A 13,203-nucleotide genomic window follows, 5' to 3' on the forward strand; every position below is an offset into this window, starting at 1 on the left:
CCATCATCCCCGATCACTGGTCCTGCTAGCTAGGGACGATGGGAGTTGTAGTCCAAAAACAGCCAGAGACCCAAGTTTGGGAAACCCTGGAGCAGAGAGAACATCAGAGAGAGCCTTTAGGAGGATTCCCTCGAGCCATTCTGCGGTCAAGCTGCACCAATGGCTCCAACGTCTCCAGAGCAAGAATTCTTTACATTGTTGCATTGCAGGTAATACTGCCACAGAAGCATTTTCATTGGCCCATTGGATGAGTCATGGCAGGTTATTAACCAGGCATAGGCACTGTATGGATGATGCATTACTGTATTATTATTATTATTTAAGCAAAAGCCTATGACAGAGCAGTCGTTAACAGCAATACACACATTCAGTTTTCTTCGCCAACATCCTACTTGACTTTCTGGACAAAATGGTTTTCAAAGCACTTCTCAAATTTAAAAAAAAAGCAGAAGTAAGAAAAAGCCTAGAAAACCAGTTTGTCCCTAAACTGTAGTAGGACAGAATATGTTGAATGTACGTATACATGGATGCCATGCAAAAAGAAAAATGAAAGAAGAACCCATTAAAATCAGCCCACAAAGCACAAATATTTCTAAGTAAAATGCTGCAACCAATGGGAGGAAGGGTGTGCAATTCAAAACACCCCAATGCTTAAATTGATTAAATAGAAGCCAATTAACTAAACAAGATAGACCAAGTTTCTTTTTAAAAAAAAATGTAAGCAAAAAGTGAAAGGTAGTTAACAAAATACAAAATCCCAGCTTTTTCTTTTTGGGTTTTTTTTTTAAGTGAACAGCAGGCCAGTTTCACAGGAGGCCCGTTTAAGAACACCCCTGAAGCACAGAAGGCAAATTTGCCAAAGTGGAGGAGAGGTGGTGATCATGGCTAAAGTTTTTGTAGAATCTGGGGGGTGGGGGGAGCGAAAAGGCAAGAAGAGAAGAATTTTAACACGGCAAATTTAAACTAATGCGATGTTTATTTTTAAAGGCTTACAAAATGATACCATGTGTATCATTATAATAATTGGAACCCAAACTTGTTTCTCCCCCCGCAAAAAAAGGAGATGATTATAACACAAAAAAATCAAGTTGATGTGAAAGAACAATTACTCTTAAAAAAAACCAGGAGGTCCTAATATTCTGTAAAATGAGGGGAGGATGCAGCTGTACGTCGACAGCTTTCATATCCTCATTTGAATAATGTGGCCTGAATCTGTCAGTTTATTCATCCTCCTTATGCTCAGTGTACTCTGCATCAACAACAAATTAAGTTGTAAATAAGAGACAATCATCACTTTTGTTTTTAAGCAGCTACTGCACGGAGAATTTCAATGTAGTATTTCTTTTCCCCCCGCTTTTCTTTTTTGACGGAAAGAAAAATGGGTCTCTACAGCGGGCACTAATCTAAGCGGAATAGGAGGAACCCGGCTGCAATGGAACAATTAGAGGAGCACTTTCAAAATGCTCTTGTATAGTAGGCTAATGCCACCAGTAGACATTTCACGGATGCAAAAAGCGTGCTGTCCAATGGTGCTTTAAAAAATTACAAATTTACAGGTTGTTTTTTTTTTAATGTCCACAGGGTAAAGGAGATAAAACAGAACAGGGAGAGCATAAACACAGACCTTAAGAATGACTTAGCAGCAAAATAATAACAGTAGCAAAAAAATATAACAACAGTTTGCCAAGATATATTATTAGCGAAATCAAATTTAAATTAATAAAAAAGCATTCAGGGGGTTAAAACATGCAACCAAAAGCAAGAGGAAATAAAAATAAATGAATAAAAGGATTTTTCCTACCTTTACATCTGAAAAGTACGTTTTCAGCATGTTGGAACTTGGGTAGCGTGTATAAAAGAACATGAGCTTGGCCTTTTTCAAGTGGTTGGGAGACAGACCTTCCTGCATGTAGGATGAAATTAGTTAAGGAAAAACGCTTTGCTTGGAAGCTGATAAGATCTTTTGGGAGAAGAGTTGTACCTGGAACTGACCGACAAATTAACGTTCAATTTGCAACACACCTCAGAAGGGTCAAAACTGGAATTGGAGAAAACCTACATGCTTTCTTGGGAACCATTCTTGTAGAACTTACTTCCATGCAAATCTTGAACTGGGCCTCATTTGTTTCTTAGGAGATGGTGGCGGAAATTTTGTGGGTGCAAGGTTGAACGCCAGGTGTGCGCTCACCTGTTGCTAAGGAAACAAACACACAATGCATATGTTTCCAAGAAGACGACTCCCCTCTCCATTTTTTCAGTTGCCTTTTGATGCATTCTTCTTCCCTGAGTATCACATCACTCACATCAAATTATGCTAAGAGTAAAAATAGAAATGTTTTCGCTGGGTATACACCATGTTTTCCAATATCTCTGATGCTCTAGCTCCTTGAGAATGGGGCAGGGAAAGGTTTAGAGAACCCTTCTCCCAATTAGAAATAAATAAGAGCTTTCCTTAAAGGTGCACAGAAATGTGTTTGGGGGCCAGCAAATATCGAGAAGTGGAAAACTGCCAATTGATCCATGGCCGCTTACCCTGCAAGGATACCTATTTATTCTTCAAACATCATTACCTTTCAGGCCTGTAAACAGAAATAACCAAAAGCATTCCCAAGGGAATGTGAAACTAAGCATAACAATCTAGGCTTTCGGGACGGGTTTTTCCGCCACCCCTCCTTCTCGGGGCTTCTTGGCACTCTTTTGTGCACTGTTTGCTAGGACAGTTTTGGTCACATCTGTGCGGCAGGCTGGCCCTGCCATTTCCTCTGCAAATTAATGGCTTTATAATTTATCAGAAATGAAGATGCACGTGACAAAATCAATGTGGCCCCCACAAGGTCAATTAAGAATGCTCCCAGTAGCTTCTTGGAGGGCTGTTTCCTTTAAAGACAATCACCACACACACATGCACACAAATGTCACTTATTAAATATAACATGCGTTATGGCAGAGAAAGGTCAAACAAGTTCAACGTGATCTAGAAACTGAAGCACCTTCTCCTAACAGCATAATGGGGAGACAAGACACATGAGGTTCAGTGATACAACACACATTATATACTGCTCTTGGAGGGTTTATGGTTTTGGGTTTTTTTTAATAAGCCTCTTTTTAAATAGAGCCCTTGCATCTAACAGTAGATTTTAAAATTTTACTCCTGGATGCGCAGGAGAATGGAGGAAGGTTTATTATTATTTAAAAGCACAAGATGTTGCCAAAAAAAAAAAAGCTTTGTTTTAATTCTAAAAGGATATATAGAAAATGTTGTGGTTTAAAGCTCTTAATTTTATGTGACACGCACTGCAACATGCTTGGCTGAACTAGATTTTTTTTTTTAGCTTCAGATGTTTAATGATTACAAAGAAGATAATTTATGACTGACATACTTCTTGTGCCAAGAGAAGAGTTGAAAGAACCTACAGCTACCTCCATTAGACTGATAGAGAAGTCTAAAAGAGCATTGCGCTAGGAACCGCCATCTGTCAAAATGCATAAGTGAAATAATAGTAGCAAGCTGTCACCTATTGCTTAGCAATAAGAGTTTCAGACAAGTCAAAACTTCTCCGATAGAAATCTGTTTCATTATGCAATTGTCCTGAGGAAGCCTGCACACACACACACACAAATATATATCAACATTTTTTTTAAAAAAAATGTATTAAAGCTCTAAGTAATGGATAATTCCAAAGCAGTTAACCCAAGACACAATTTCTTGGGAACTTCTCCTAGGCAGGTCCCATTGAAACAAGTGACACAAGAAAAAGCAGAGCTCTCATTCTATTTTAGGAAAGGACCCCAATTATAATCATGCTTATTGCATCATTATTTTTTATTAGGTTTGTGTGCTGCACTTCTCCCAAGGAGTTCACAATGGGGCACCAGTCCTCTCCCTATTTTATCCTCAACAACGAGCACATAAGGTAGGTTAGGCAGAGAGATGATGAGTTACGCAAGGTCAGGTAGTGCACTTCATTCTGCCTTGGGAGGGTATATTTGAACTCGACACGCAACACATGTTCACAAGACCACCTCCACTTCTCAGTACTTACAAGGCAGAAATATCCATTTACACATATGGCTTGATTATTTCAAACGTAAATTTTCAGAAGCCCCTTTCTTCTGTTCCCCTAAACCTTGCCTGTCGTTCACAATACAGTCCTCATACACCGTTTCTATTTTGTTTCAAACAGATTAGATTATTGCTAAAAAGCATCCCTAATAGTGACTATTAAAAAAAGAGCCAATGGAACGCTAAAAGGGCCAGTAGTGAGATGACCCCCATGCTAAATCTGAGCTGACCAATTGGTTAATTTTCTTTTTAAGTGCTTGTGTTGAAAAGTGACTGTTCTTCCAAGAAAGCACTGGCTGTTTCCAGGATACTTACACACGCACAATGACTCATGATGGAATAGATTCAGTAAACATACAGCTGTACTGAACACGAGCTAAGCTCCATTCAAGGCCAGGAAAGAAAATGAGCACAAATAAATATTAAGGAGGTAAAAAGGGGAGGGGGAGGTAGAAGGGGGGGAGGAGGAGGAGGAGACACGCAAACAGGCTCTGCCCCAGCAGCTGATGTGGCTTGCCTCCGTACTCTTTGCCATAGCTTTGTGAAGACAGATGACATTCAGTTCTATGTGTAATGCAAAATAGACAATAACTGCTGAAACTTGAGCCAGCTGCCAGGTGTAAAAGAGAGAGAGAGAGAGAGAAAGAGAGAGAAGAGAGGGAGGGGGGGGGGCAAAAAGAAAAGAAAAGATGATAAATCCATAAATTAATGAAAGACATCTGCTCAGGAACATAAAAGATCAGAGAAACTGTGTACTGCAGCTGAACCTAAAACAGTGTTCAAACAACGTGAGAATCCGAGTGTTATCTATTTACAAAGCACAACGCAGCCCTGCTTAACACAACAGCAGAAGAGGAGATGTAAGGAGCAGGAAGTGGAGAGAGGATAAAGGAAGAGACGCATTGTTGTATGCAGTTTTCCAGCTCATGTTTTCCTTGTAGGTATACAATATGGATTGTTGCTCTTGATTTGAGATACTTTTTGGGGAGGTGGGGAGCAGAGGGGACTGGCATCTGGATTGTATCAGGTCTGGAAGCATCATTGTCAGAATTATTATATGAAGATGCCTTTATTTTTATCCCTTCCTCTTTGAAATCCTCTTATGGCCTCTTGTGTGGCTTTGTTTTGTTTTTTCGGTACCATAACCCAGGGTACCTGCCAAGTGAAAAGAATATATATCTTATGGGCAGATTGGTGCTTCCAACACACCTTTCCTGCTTTCAGTCACATATCCCCAGATTAATAGAAATTGTGCTGCATATATTTATTGGGTTTAATAATGCGACACCATATTGAACTCAAGCTACCCCCAGTTTAATCAAACAGCTGTGTGTGTGTGTGTGTGTGTGTGTGTGTGAGAGAGAGAGAGAGAGAGAGAGAGAGAGAGAGAGAGAGAGAAGGCTTGAATTTGCTGCAAGTGTTTTTATTTTGGCCAGAGAAAATAACTCAAAATGCTGTCATTCATAAAGCATTGTTTGTCCATACTGCATCCTTGCACAGCTTGGACAAGAACTGTCTGTCTTACTTCAAAAAAAGTTTTTCCCCCCTCTCCTTGTGAATTTTATAGAAGACAACCCTTCTGAAGAGAAAAAGATTACAGCCTTCACCTGGGAAGATAATCTTCATGCATCACAACAAGAAACAAAACCCAACCAAACCCACAATCTAATGTTGTGTTTCAATATTCTCTATGCAAATAGCCTGAGGCTGCACAAGGCTATTTTTCTTGAGATGCAAAGAGGGTGGCCTGACAAGGAAGATCAGGCAGCAAAACAATTGGCTGTCTGTTTCTTTTGCAATTTGAATAAAAACTTGAAAAAATATTTGATTAAACGTATTTAGTTTGCAAAGATATACAATACATTCGCGAACAAGGCAGGAACTCTGGATGCAGGTGCATCTTCTCATCTTGTTTAATGCAGCATACAAACATTAACTCTCTCCTTTCGCCCTCAAACAAGGAGGATAATGGTTAGACGCCTTTTACGGGAAGAGCGAGATGTATTTGGGAACTAAAGCAAAAACAAAACAAAAATACCAAGAAGGGCTTTCGCTACCAAAACCTGAACTTGGCTCTTATCTGCAAGGCTTGTGCTCTTATCCTGGATGGATTCTCCAAGGAAACAGATGTTGCTTTCTGTTCCAAAGGGAAGAAGAACGGCTGCTCTTAAGATTCTTTATATCGGAATATTCAGCCATGTGAAATAAAGAGGAACAAAAACAAAAACCTGGTCGAGAACAAACAGACCTTCACATGCCTCTCTCTCTCTCTCCCCCGTTTGGTTTTGCCTACGATGGATTCCAGATAACATAGACAAACAGGCAGCTGTGAGAAAATAAGAAGAGCAGCAAATTCTAGATGTAGTGGTGGCCCCCAATGGAAATACAATAGCTTTTGAAATATACTTGCAGCCAGCACCAACAGGGTGTGTGTGTGTCTGCAAGATTTTCTACTGAACAAGGGCTGTGGGCTGCTTCTGACATTTTTGTTTGATTGGCATGCCTCTTACATACAGGCCCAATTAATGGTCTGGGTGATGCCAATTCCTGTGGTCATGGTGAAGTGGGGAAGATCAGCACCTGGACAGGAGGAAACTGGGAGTCCCATGCAGTGGCGTAGCGTGGGGGGTGCAGGGGGGGCTGGCCGCACCGGGCACAACATCTGGGGGTTAGGGTTAGGGGGCGCAAATTACTTGCCTTGCCCTGGGTGCTGACAACCCACGCTACGCCACTGGTCCCATGTAAGCAGCTCCAACTGAATCCTCCACTGGGGACCACAGAAAGTAGAAACACTTTGCCAAGCTCCCATTGGATGTGCTAGCTGGGGCTGATGGGAATTGTAGTCCATAATGCATGGAGGCCGTCAGGCTGACAGAGGCAGTAGCCACCAAGAAGACCTACACTGTTGGGTGACCTGCCATGATGAATATGGTCCATCGGCTGCATGTTGGGTGTACTAGGTGTCAAATACCCCGTATTGGCAGACCCAGGCAGGCAGCAAAAAGAGGAAGGTATCCAGGCCCAGGTGAATATTATGATGAAAGCCTGTTGTACAGCTTTGCAGTTTCATAGCCAAGTGCACAAAGTCCCCTGCATCTTGAGTAACATCTTTAGGACTGGAATAGCAGCAGGGTAGTCAAGGAATCTCTATGGCTGTCCATGGGACATATCTGAGGATATGAGCACACGGATGGGATGGGGTGGAGGAAACAGAATTTAATGTATGGCCAGAGCTTATGCTTGGACAGCTTGCCTGCATGCAGACTCTCTTCAGAGATTCAAATCTGATATATCCCCAGATGTATCATGTGAATGGGACTTTTTCTGTGATGTCTAAAAAAATGATGCAATCAGTGGAGAAAAGGATAAGCCCCAGTTAAAATCTGATTTCACAAATTAACTCCCCGAGCTGTAACAGTGTCCGTGGGGAAGGGGGTCGGAAGATCTCAATTTCTCCAAAAGTTCCAAGCTATGAAAATGTGAGAAGGGCAAAGAACCTAGTCAAGATTGTCCAGAGCACAGTGGATAAGAGAAGCTATAAATCAGGAAGATCTCAGTTTGCATCTGCCTGTGACCTTGCTAGTTGGGTTTAGGCAAGTCTCTGCCTCATCCCCCATTTTACGGGTTTGGGAACAATAATACTAGCTTAATTCACAGGGCTGTTGTGAGGACTGCAACTAGAAGATACACGTGAAGTGATCTGAATGCTTGGAAGCACTATACAAACGTAGGAATAAATAATAATAATGATAATAATAATAAGAGGAAAGGAGGAAAGATTAAAACAAACAAAAATCACACACAATGGTAGTTCCAGAAATATGAAGAAAGCAATTAAGGGGCTACATATATCAGGAGAGTCCTACTGAAAGCAACTGGTAGTCGTAAATTAAAGAGATACCTTCCGTAACTATGAGAAGAACTGCATCAAGGCAGAGTCACAGAATGCTGTATTAATAGTTTATATATTTTAGACCATGGGTGGGAAACTTTCCTTCCAGAAAGAAAAGCTGGCATGGCAAAGGATGCAACTCTTACCTTGTTCAGCAGTCTATCCAAAAGACAGAGGTTTCTACATTCTCACATGCAGGGCCCATGGGGTGATGTGGGGCAGCCACCTCAGGTGGCAGACCTGGGCCTGAGGGGTGCACCACGCACTGCCACTGTCATGCCCCCGCAGCAACCATGTCCCTGCCTCCTCTGTCATGGGCACACACCACTACTGCCATGGGCATGGCAGGACTGGGGCATGCTCACAGTAGAGAAGGTGGGTTTTCCTCACACACTTCTCCATCCAGGCAAGCCAGAGACATTATCACAGTTCAACACATCCCAGCCAGGCAAAAGCACTTAAGGAGATGTGGAATCACCTGGTAAGGGGTGTGGCCTGGTTGTGGGTGCGGCCTGGTTTTTTCAAGGGCCGAACAGAGATGACTGGTGGGCCACAGTTGGCCCAAGGGCCTGAGCCTCCCACTCATTTTAGCTGTATTTTCACAGTTTTGATTTTATTGCTTATTTTTGACACCTGCTTCATGGGCTCCTGCTATGTTTGCTTTACAATTTTACAACAGCCAGCCGAAAGAGGTTGGAACTGAATCCATCACTCCTTGTGTTCTGGGTTTCTTTTCCACTAAGCCCCTCTTTCCACTCAGGTTCTGTTCACTTCCTTCCCTACAATGGCTCTTTCCCTTTAGTATGGCTGATTCCCAGAGTAGAATGACTCCTATGAATGGGTATCTATTACCAGCAATGCAGGGAAACGTGTTGTGTGAACAGTGCATGGGCTATACACAGTTCACTTGACCACCAGGTTGGGCAAGGCCATTCTAAACATTCCTATTTCGTCTCCACAATTAACACCAGAAACTGATTCAGTCTTCCAGTCCAGTTCTCTTCATATCCCTTGAGGCTTAATGCAGAATAAGCCCAGCTCAATCTTAGTACCCCTCTACCCAAGAGTAACATTCAAAGACACTTAACTGCCATCCAAAGTTCAGTCTTAGCCAGTGCACTAATGCCGAAAGCTTCCACAGACCAAATCCTACAATGCTGAAGAAACATTAAGTGAGTGGGGCTTGTGAAAGGGTTTGTAGGGACAGGATCTCAATCCCTCCTATCAATTGCCTAGAACAAAGCATTGTAAAAGCATTTTCTTCATGACCATTAAAACTTTCGCTTAAACCAATTTGGAAGCAAAATACGTTTGGAATTATTCTGGCTGAAGCAAATGATTCTGCAATAATAATTATATAAAAAAAAACCTTGTGTATATTTAAGAAAAACATGTATAGACTTTCAGCAGATCCCACCACCATCTTGGACAATTGACAGTAACTGTACCAGTACTGCTATGATTGCACAAGGGTGAAGACAGTTATCCATTTACAACAGCTTCCTTTCCAAGTAGGTGAAGCTAAGCCTACTTAGGTCAGCCGTATTCTGCAATGGACTATCTAATTTCAGATGATCAGTTTAGCCTTTATTTCAAGTCCTCTGTTGAAGACAGGGCAGATTTTATGTGGCCTTCAATAAAATGGCCCATTTCAGTTTATCTGAAGACATCCCTATATACCCTGAGGTAGACATTTGATGGTAGGGACTGGGCAATTTTATAAAAAAAACTAAATAGAACCAGAGTCACAATCCTAGCATAGTTCCTGGAAAGCAAATCCCAGTGAACTCGAAATATCTTCCTTCTAAGTGAACATGCATAGGATTGGTAGGCCAGTGACTGAAAGCCATTATGAAAATATAATCATCTTAGATTAAAAAGGAAGGAGAGAAAACAGTGTCATTCCCCTCAACTAAATATTATTTAAGGCTTCGAAATTGTGGGGGATTCTTTTTTCTTTCTTTTAAGGATGGAGGAAAAGAAGAAGACATGCCCTAAAAGATTAATCCAGCTGAAGTCTTATATCTAATTATACTCTCAAGCTTTGCCAAATGATTTGCTTTTTGTATGTTAGGACAAAAGATTTCTGTGTATGGCTGAGCAGAGGTTAACCATGCATACCCGGCAGCTGCACAAGAGCCGAGAACGGGACTCCGATCAGAAGGAAAGGGGGGCGGGGAAGGACTTGATTTAGCTTAAATGCAGCAGTACCTGTATCTTTATCTTCCTTTGTGCTTGCTTTGTTTACCCACTTGAGAAAATAAGTTAGGAGATCTACAAATGCATCACTTGTCCTTTGGGAGAGATACAGCAAAGGTACTGTTAACATGCAGACTCACTAGGATTGCTTAAGAAAATAAGACGTTTGGATTTGATCTGAAATTATTTCCCCCCATCAGATTCTCAGAAGCCTTCTGGTTTTGAGTATCACAAGTCAATTTCTTTCTGTTTCTTTCTTTCTTGTTTTGGCATCCAAATTTGAAAATTTCCCCAGGTTTTTCCCCCTCCCGAAATTGGGAAATACCGTTTTGGCTTTAATGTGGAAGTTTTACCCGGAAAAGAAACTCCATCCCTCTCACCGCAATCCTACACATTTCTGCTCAGAAGAAAGGTTTGTTGTGTTGGATGGGGGCCTGCTCCCAGCTAAGTATGTATAGGGTGGAATGACATATCTATGCCTGCAGAACTCCAGCCAACAAAATAAACACATAAGCGACGTTATTTGTCTGCTAGTGAACACTGGAGCTTTGGAAACAGTTTGAGAAGGAACATCCCTGTCAGTGTGGCTAGGATATTTTAATGCAGGCATAGGAAAGGAAGAGAACTGAAAACAACCCTTCCAGAACTATATTGTAAGGGGGTGGCTATTGTTTAATTGTCTATTTATTGAATTTTTAAGATAAAATAATAGTAAGGTAACAGGACAATACAGTAGCAGGTCTTATGGAAAATTCCCTACCGGCTCATCACTGCCTTTGGTGACGACTTTTTAACTAGCGCAGGGGCTACTTAAATATCTATAGAACCACTCGCAAATAAAAGCTCCACACTGCTGGACAATTCAAACAGGCAGCTGACATGGGTACCAAAAGTTTGGGCTTATTCAGCAGGAAAACTTGCCTCCCTTTGACAGCAGTCGAATTCACGCGAGGGGAAACTTCTACCCGTGAAAGTGAAAAAAGCCACTTGCTGCCTTCTGAGTTTTGTCAGGTTGGGGAAAGACAGCAATGAAGCTGCTTTGAACATCACAGCCAAGAAGATGCTCTGCTTCATCATGGGCTAATAATGCGACTCCCTCCCCACCTGCCACCTGCATTTGTTCCCTTATGCAGATGTCAAATTTAGGCCCAAAATGCTGTGGTTGGGAGTGCCTACAAAATTGCATTTTTTGAAAGCTGCCTCTGATCTGCCTCAGATATCATGTGTACAGTTTAACAGGTCAGGAATTGAAGAATGGGAAGTGGGGCTACTTGCCCTCTCTCTCCCAAACTTGGGTCTTTTTAAGGCTTCAGTTATAGTTATAACGAGGTTTCTCCCCCAATATACGTCACCAAGATGTTCACATCCAGAAATCTATCATTTCTCTATCAGGATTAATGGACAAACATTAGAAGACAACCCATTTAAATCAGGCATGGGGAACCCTTGAGACCCCAGATTCTCCTGAACTACAGTTCCCATCATCCCTGACCGGGCATGCTGAGGCTGATGGGAGTCGTAGTTCAGTACCATCTGGAGGTTCCCCACACCTGTATTAAAATTATCTCCTAAAACTGTGCCAGTGAGGAACTGCGCAGAATTGATCCACAACGGAACAAGCATAGTTTACCTTTTCTCCACTTTGTGAGAAATTTAGGGCCTTGTGCACATGTCATTTCCCTTGTTCCCGCCCATCAGTTAACCCCTTACCACCAAACGAAAGAAACCCCATCATGCAAAATGTGGGCTTTGCATTGTAAAGGATATCGCACTCCCCGAGTAAGGTGAGATTTCGGAAATATCTTGTAGGTCACCACACTCGGACTTGATGAGAGATATAGAGAGGCTTTCAGCGGAGCTGGGAGGGTGTGCTGGTGAGCAAGGGTGGTGGTTCATGTGGTGCGATGACATCTTGGTCCTCAGACTTGTGGTCTCCCTTGTTAAATCTAAGGATTCTGGGGAAGCTCTGTCTTTCCCTGGAAAGGAGGCAGAAGGAGCGCCTAAGGGATTCTGAAATGGGTAGGCCATAAGGGGTAGCGGGAAGGGGTGGCGGAAAGAGGAGGAAGTGAAGCCTGCGGTAGCTGCCAGTGGAGATTGATGGAGAGCCGGGTGGTGGCTGCCAGGAGGAGGGGCAGAGGCCGACTGGTCCGATGAATTCTTGCGGACAACTAGGGGCAGCGCTTCCGTTTGGTCTGTGGAATTAGGCAGTGGCACGTTGCCAAAGGTGTCTAGCGGGTTTGGAATGATGACATCACCAAAGCACTGGAGGCGCTGGTTGGCTGTGTGGAAGTTGTGGTTCTCCCCATTCACAGCAAATCTGGCCTGGGGGATCTGGAGAGGCGGGAAGACCTGAGGAAGTTGGCGGGCGGGCTTGGATGAGAAAACCTTGACCACAGTGTCCACCACCTGAGACATGGCAGTGTTCAGCTCCTGCTTGAGGGTCTCGGCCAGGTGCTTGCCCTCCGGGTGGAAAGAGTGCGGCCCGTGTTCTTTCTCTTTGGGGCCTTCCTTTCTGGGCTTGTTGTCCGCTATCTCTTGCTCCCTGATCAGGGCTCGGGCGCGGTCGATGAATTGCCCCGGGTCCAGCTCGCACATCTCATGATCTGACCTGCCCACCGAATCTCTGGCCCGGGCGTCCAGCATTTCCGAGCGCAGGCTGTCTTCGGACAGGTTGCCGGCGTCTTCGTCGTTTTCCGAATCTGTGCTGTCGTAGATTTGGTAGAACTTCTCCTGCAGCTGGCGCAGCTGTTTCTGCATGTCCTCCAGCTGCTGTTTCAGCTGTCTGCGCTCCTCTCGCTTCTGTTCTTTCCGAGCCGAAACCAGCTGCTGGAAGCTCTGCTGCTGCTGCTGAGGCAGCTTTTGCTTGCGTTTATTCTCCCGGTAACTTTCCCGGGGACTCACGGACTGCGGAGCCATCTCTCTTTCGTTTTCATTGCCCCGTAATGCCACGCTGGGGGAATGGCTCATCCCCCGAATGATATTCTCAACCCGGGCACGCTTAGCTCTCAGGTGCTCGTCGCATAACCGATCCATATCAAACTGGCTCATG

General features: G+C 43.2%; 1 protein-coding gene across 1 annotated transcript in view; it reads right to left on the reverse strand.

Annotated features, from left to right (window-relative positions):
* The window catches only part of PROX1 (prospero homeobox 1), a 76,765-nt gene that overhangs the window by 52,441 nt on the left and 11,121 nt on the right, over positions 1-13,203 (reverse strand). Inside the window, exons 2-3 of the mRNA XM_083494354.1 lie at positions 11,920-13,203; positions 1,802-1,907 (exon numbers count right to left, since the gene is read on the reverse strand). The exon at positions 11,920-13,203 is cut by the window's right edge and continues 510 nt beyond it. Of these exons, the coding sequence (XP_083350480.1) occupies positions 1,802-1,907; positions 11,920-13,203 (1,390 nt within the window). The remainder of the gene's footprint in view (positions 1-1,801; positions 1,908-11,919) is intronic.

This window comes from Podarcis liolepis (genome assembly GCF_965112155.1).
Source record: "Podarcis liolepis genome assembly, chromosome: 3".
NCBI lineage: Eukaryota > Metazoa > Chordata > Lepidosauria > Squamata > Lacertidae > Podarcis > Podarcis liolepis.